The sequence below is a fragment of the Daucus carota genome, chromosome 2 (genome assembly GCF_001625215.2).
Source record: "Daucus carota subsp. sativus chromosome 2, DH1 v3.0, whole genome shotgun sequence".
NCBI lineage: Eukaryota > Viridiplantae > Streptophyta > Magnoliopsida > Apiales > Apiaceae > Daucus > Daucus carota.
Genome location: NC_030382.2, coordinates 52,445,391 through 52,452,158, shown reverse-complemented (window position 1 = coordinate 52,452,158; position 6,768 = coordinate 52,445,391). Strand labels below are relative to the sequence as shown.

The window sequence follows — 6,768 nt, the reverse complement described above, 5'->3', positions numbered from 1 at the left end:
GTATACAAAAAGTAAACGAGTTTTTCTAGTTTATGATAAAGGAAGTATTCCCTCCGTCCCTTTGATTTGTATACGTTTGGATTGGAAATGGAGACGAAAAAAAGTGTATAAAATAATACTCTATAAAGTAAGAGGAAAGAGAAAGAAAAATGGGTAAAGTAGTGGGACATCAATATATAATTGATAAAGGTAAAGTAGTGGGACATCAATATATAATTGATAAATTTGTAAAAGTGGATGAAGCTAGTGGGTGGTTGAGATTTTTATATTATAAAAATTTACCATTTTAAGGAAGTCTTAAAATGTATAATATTGAATGTGACATCCGAAAAACAAAAGTGTACGGAAACCAGGGACGGAGGGAGTATTATTTATTTTATAGTTACAGAAGCATATTATATTTATTCTGCCAAGATCCGCCACTGTATCAAACTTGTCGCCGCCTGTAACTGAATCATACTGTATTATACTGCAACTAAGCAATTAATAGTGGGACCCCCTCCTCTCTCTCACACTCCGAGAGAGAGAGATGCACAAGTCATCTCTGGGTTGTTGAGATAAAAGACTTTGCAGTTTCAACACTTACACAATCAAACGTGTGCTTATCTCTTGTATGGTTAAGTTTCAGTTTCTCTCTTTTGTTATTTTCCATTATTTACTCATTTCATCACCACTTAATTCTATAAACTTCCATTTGGGTGCCAGTGTGCCACTCTTGTTTTTATGCACTAAAATTTCACAAATATTTACATAATAATTCTTGTGTGTATTTGTCATCTGGGTGCTTGATTATGTGGCTGACAGAAACTGATGGACAATGGAAGTGACCCCACTTGGGAAGCAAAATGATAAATGACCAAATCAAGTCTCTTTCACTCCACCAGTGAGTTACATGTCTTTTGTCTGATAAGTACTAGTGTGTCTTATTGAGCTGCTTCATTACAGTATATATCTTTCATAATCTTTGTTGTTATTTTCAACTTGGAAGTCATTCTTTTTGCTGATTTTGGTTTATTGTTGGTTATATACTTATATGGTATATGCATTCATGTCTATTACTTGCTTATAAGTATTGCTTATTGGAGTTTAGTTGGTGATCAAAAAGATCTCGAGGCTCTGAAATGGCAAGTGTGTCGGAAAGGGATGGAGATGGCGATACTATGGGCAGTATGTGGGATCTTGGACAGAAGCTTGATCAGCCCATGGATGAGGAGGCTGGAAGGCTTAAGAATATGTACCGAGAAAAAGTATGGTGTCTGACCCTCTTTAGTTGTATTTAACTTGACATGTTCTTGATTCTATTGTATTCGTGTGTGTGTGAGTATCTTGTAGAGTACATCTTCATGGTTGGAGAGCTTAGGCATTTGAATTGAATAATTGTTTGGTCAAGTGGTGAAATCTTATTGCAGGCTTCAGTTTTTTTAGTTCGTTGATCATCATGCATTTTCTGTTGTACACAAAGGAGTACAAACTTTATAGTCAAATGTTTGATAAAAAATTGTGTTGAATATTTAGTGCAGTGAAAAGAGAGCACAAATTTCTCTTGCTGAATTTTGTAGTTAGACTTAGACAGCTGAAGATATTGTTAGTGATAGTTGAAATGTTTGCAACTTATACGAAGATTATTAAGTTTGATAGTCCTATTTTCAATTAGTCAGCATGAAGGGTGTGCAGGAATACAGCTTTTTTGATTCAATATCAAAATTTAGTGATGCGATTTTGTTTTCTGCAGAAATTTTCAGCACTACTGCTTCTGCGACTGGCGTTTCAGAGTCTTGGAGTAGTCTATGGTGATTTGGGAACTTCTCCACTATATGTGTTCTACAATACTTTTCCACACGGAATCGGTGATACAGAGGATGTCATTGGAGCCTTGTCTTTAATTATATACTCCCTCACGCTTATCCCGCTTTTGAAGTATGTTTTCTTAGTGTGCAGGGCTAATGACAATGGTCAAGGCAAGTGATTATCAGTGTATGGCTTATACTATAAATTCAGCCTGTGTATTTCTGCGTGTATCATTCACATCCAAAGATAGGCAGTACTACCAGTGATACTCTGAAAGACTTCAAAATTTTGTAGATCTGAAATAGGTAGTAAAGCAGTAACTGAAAACCAGGATAAATTGGAATAACTAAGATGCCATATTACAACGGGGGAGAAAAATTAGAGACACTATTGCATTTGTAGCTATTACTTTCACCAGAACTTTAGAGGCATTAGAAATATGCTACTACGAGATTTTATTACGAAGACAATAAATTTCTTGAAATTGCATTAGTGTATCTCTGTATTTTTAATGTATCTAAGCTTTAAAAATTCCGGGCTTTAAATTTGCAGGAGGAACCTTTGCACTTTACTCCCTACTATGTCGACATGCCAAAGTAAACACAATACCGAATCAACACCGGACAGACGAGGAGCTGACAACTTATAGTCGTAGCATTTTCCCTGAAAATTCATTTGCTGCAAAAACCAAAAGATGGTTGGAGGCTCATGCATTTAGGAAGAATATGCTTCTTCTACTTGTCCTTGTTGGCACTTGCATGGTAATAGGCGATGGAATTCTCACTCCTGCTATATCTGGTCAGTATTTATTTATGATTTCATTGGCTAGCAAGATTATTAAGATGTCTTTTGCTCTTCATGTTTTGTAGCTTCTCAAGTATCCATGTAATGTATTTGTAATTTCATATGCATCTTAAATACAAGTAGATATGATTTGTTTGAATTCTGAGGAGTCACTGGAGGGTAAAGATAAATTAGCCATTGATTTTATTAGGGTACATTTACTTGCTGTTGAACCCCACTTGACCAATGTGAGTGAATCCAAGTCATTATCAAGTCCCTGTAGAAACTCGTTCAGCTAATTTAATTGTTTACTTGAAGATATACAGAAATTTCTGTTATAACAAACACTTCATCACATTTTGATCGTATCTACATCCAAAAAATGGCTCTCTGTTATGCTCTTAAATTCTCAGGGAATGTATTTGTGGAAAACAAGTATATAATATTTGTCAATAGAGGTAAGATATATGCACAGAGCAGAACCTTTAAGCTTAAGCTTGTAAGTAGTGGAGCCGGATATATGTATATCATACTTCTAAACTAAGAGAACTATTTTAAACAATTCACCAATATAATTTCTGTGGGCAAAGACTGGATGCAGGGAGTTAACAAATGTAATAAAAATTATGTTGTAATGTTGCCAATTATTAGAAGGGAAGAGCCATTGAGTTACTAAATTTGTGTAATTTGCTTTATTTAGAGCAGTTTGATCTTTTGCCCCTTAGTTTAATCTGCCTCTGCGAGCATTGTTAAAGACCGCTTCTTTTCTAGAGCTTAGAAGTTTGTGCTTTGATACTTCCGTACAAATAAAACCCCTGTTTGGGGATCCTGGTAGTGCTCCTTTATATGCACTTGTATTGTTCTGTCACTTCTATGTATGTGTACATTTTTTTCCTTCTGTTGTGCGTGTGTGCGTGCGCTCTACTTGTATGTGATTTGGTGATATGGATTTTTTTTTTTTATGAGTTGACATATACATATCAAAGTCTTTTGTGCCTTTTGATGGACAGGAAATGATTGGAACTAGAATGGGGTAAAATGTTTAGATCGTGAAATTCGGTGATTAGTTTAGCCTTATAAAAAACATGTCTGATGAAATTATAGTTGGTAAAATTATCTTAATAACTACAGAATAATAATTGAATATATGTTAGAAATCACTAAATACACTAATGAGTTTTATATATGTGCCATATATATTGAACAAAGTAATTGTGAATTGTGAAAATAAATATATTATCTAAAAAGCAATAATATACTTATGGCAAGTAGTGTTCAAAATTGATCTTTTACAGTTCATGGCTGATATTTAAATTTCTTTTATTTGCTGCTTGAATTTTTTATTCAAAGTAATATTTGCCCTTCCTCAGTTCATGTACTTTCTATGCCACTTGTTTGTGTGTTTACCTATGTGTTCTAATAGAAAGACTTTGCAGTTCTCTCGGCTTCTGGAGGGATCAAGGTGGACCACCCGAAGATGAGTAACGGTACTAATTCTTAAATTTAACATCTTAAATGACTCTCCTTGCTTTTATGTACAATTTGTTGTACATGAGCAGTTCATTCTTTTGTGCATTAAGTTCTTTGTTTTTTTTTTTTTTTTTACTGCAGATGTAGTTGTAATAGTGGCTGTTGTCATACTAGTTGGCCTTTTTAGCATGCAACACTATGGGACAGATAAAGTTGGGTGGCTGTTTGCTCCAATTGTGCTGCTTTGGTTTCTTTTAATTGGAGGCATCGGCGTATTCAACATTTTCAAATACGACAGGAATGTTCTGAGAGCTTTCTCACCTATTCACATATTTCGGTACTTTAAAAGAGGAGGAAGATCGAGCTGGAACTCTCTTGGTGGGATAATGCTGAGCATTACAGGTTCCATTTGAATATCATTTTACATGCTGTGGTCACTTTCTTCAAGTACGAATTCAGTTATTACCATGTGAAGAGTAGTGATTCTTTACTGCCTATCTGAAGTATAGATCTTAATATTGTATCAGTTACAGAAGGCTGGTGCATGCATTCTAACAGCTACACATTATATTACAGGCACCGAAGCGCTGTTTGCTGACCTTGCTCACTTTCCAGTTTCAGCAATACAACTGGCTTTTACAACAGTCGTGTTTCCTTGCCTTCTGTTAGCCTACTCTGGACAAGCGGCTTATCTAATGGAAAACAAAGAACATGTCAGTGATGCCTTCTATCGTTCTATTCCAGGTGCAGTCTTACTTTCATCTTCTGTCTTACTATTCTTATCCAGAAACATGTAAAATATACGATCAGCTTGCATGGGTGTATGATTTCTTGAATGTTGTCATTATTAATTCAACATTAGAGATCTGAGACTCATTGGGTTTCAGTATAGTTACCAGAGGATAATGCTAATGCACAAAAACTCTATTCTATAATTCGTGATTGTTTTTTTTCCCGATTTAATCATATTCTATATATTGTGCAGACAGTATGTACTGGCCTATGTTTATAGTTGCTACTTTAGCTGCTATTGTTGCAAGTCAGGCCACAATCTCCGCTACATTCTCAATTATTAAGCAGGCTCTTGCACTTGGCTGTTTCCCTAGAGTCAAGGTTGTGCATACATCAAAAAAGTTTCTTGGACAGATATACATTCCAGATATTAATTGGATCCTGATGATTCTTTGCATTGCTGTTACAGCTGGATTCCAAAATCAAAGTCAAATCGGGAATGCCTATGGTAAGTGTGTCACTACCGACTGCAGTTTTTACAGTATTATGTTTCCATGGAACTTCTACTAAAAAACCCATCATGAGTGATATGTTGCCTTGAGGATCTGACATCTGTTTAGCTAGTTTTTAATATAGAATTTCCTCTCATCAAGTATGACTGCAGTCACTGCAGGCTGCTACACCTCTCAAATTTTTAATATGATTTAATTTTGTCTCTCTCACCAGGAACGGCAGTTGTAATTGTCATGCTGGCCACTACATTTCTCATGACTTTAATTATGTTATTAGTATGGCGTTGCCACTGGATTCTTGTCCTTATATTCACAGTGTCTTCTCTGCTGGTGGAGTTGACCTACTTCTCAGCTGTACTTTTAAAAGTTGATCAGGGGGGTTGGGTTCCGCTCGTGATTGCAGCAGCCTTCCTTTTGGTGATGCATGTCTGGCATTATGGTACAGTAAAACGTTATGAGTTTGAGATGCACAGTAAAGTTTCGATGGCATGGATTCTTGGTCTTGGTCCCAGTTTAGGATTGGTTCGTGTCCCTGGAATTGGACTTGTATACACAGAGTTAGCGAGTGGGGTGCCTCACATTTTTTCACATTTGATCACAAACTTGCCAGCAATCCATTCTGTCGTCATTTTTGTATGTGTGAAATATCTTCCTGTCTACACAGTCCCTGAAGATGAGAGATATCTTATAAAACGGATTGGACCCAAGAGTTTTCACATGTTCCGCTGTGTTGCAAGATATGGATACAAGGACCTACACAAGAAGGATGATGAATTCGAGAAAAAACTCTTCGATAACCTTTTTTTGTTTGTTCGGCTAGAGTCTATGATGGAAGGGAGCTCAGACTCTGATGAGTATAGCTTATATGGCCAGCAAACACACCAGTCTAGAAGCTTCCTCGTAGCTGATAATGCAAAGTCCAGTCCCTCCAACGTCGACCTCACAATTTCTTCAGTAGACTCGATTGTTCCCGTCACAAGCATGTCATCCGGACATGCAAGCAGTCAGGCGGAGGTTGATGAAACGTTGTTCCTTATTAGCTGTAGAGATGCAGGGGTGGTGCACATACTCGGGAACACAGTGGTGAGAGCACGGAGAAATTCTGGGATCCCGAAAAATATAGCTATTGATTATATATATGCATTTCTTAGAAAAATATGTAGAGAGAACAGTGCGATCTTCAATGTTCCCCATGAAAGTCTACTGAATGTTGGACAAATTTTCTATGTATAAATTCTTTGACAAACAGTTCAATAAAAACGAGTATTTGTCTACACAGTCCCAAGATATCATAATACTGTCTCTGATTATAAACATGTTGTTCCTTGTTGGTATGTTTAGGTTCTAGCACGTTATGTGAGAAAAAATTGTGTAACTCGGTCGATCTCTATTTAGGTAATCTCCAACTGAATACAAAATCTAGGTGCTGGATGATCTCTGCATATAAGTGGGCATTGAGCAAGAGGAGACTAAAAAGTCCCAT

At 36.4% G+C, this 6,768-nt stretch overlaps 1 protein-coding gene across 4 annotated transcripts; it reads left to right on the top strand.

The window, feature by feature from the left end:
* The first annotated feature begins 442 nt into the window (after positions 1–442).
* Positions 443–6,559, top strand: LOC108210031 (potassium transporter 10). 4 transcript variants are annotated; one of them, XM_017381275.2, is made up of 10 exons: positions 443–611; positions 805–883; positions 1,091–1,247; positions 1,733–1,958; positions 2,341–2,586; positions 4,008–4,058; positions 4,183–4,443; positions 4,618–4,785; positions 5,027–5,281; positions 5,500–6,559. In XM_017381275.2, the coding sequence occupies exons 3-10, from the start codon at positions 1,122–1,124 to the stop codon at positions 6,516–6,518; spliced, it is 2,352 nt and encodes a 783-aa protein (XP_017236764.1). In that variant the 5' UTR covers positions 443–611; positions 805–883; positions 1,091–1,121; the 3' UTR covers positions 6,519–6,559. The 4 variants fall into 4 exon arrangements, with proteins under 4 accessions (XP_017236764.1, XP_017236765.1, XP_063944166.1 ...); XM_017381276.2 differs by having other exon boundaries at positions 443–616; XM_064088096.1 differs by lacking the exons at positions 443–611; positions 805–883 and having other exon boundaries at positions 952–1,247; positions 5,027–5,154; positions 5,243–5,281; positions 5,500–5,656.
* Positions 6,560–6,768: the final 209 nt, after the last annotated feature.

Excerpts from the sequence above, each read along its gene's own strand:
- LOC108210031 (XM_017381275.2), top strand. The coding sequence starts at position 1,122 with ATGGCAAGTGTGTCGGAAAGGGATGGAGATGGCGATACTATGGGCAGT. Across the intron at positions 4,444-4,617 it reads GATAATGCTGAGCATTACAG|GCACCGAAGCGCTGTTTGCT; the intron begins GTTCCATTTGAA and ends ATTATATTACAG. Across the intron at positions 4,786-5,026 it reads CTTCTATCGTTCTATTCCAG|ACAGTATGTACTGGCCTATG; the intron begins GTGCAGTCTTAC and ends TATATTGTGCAG.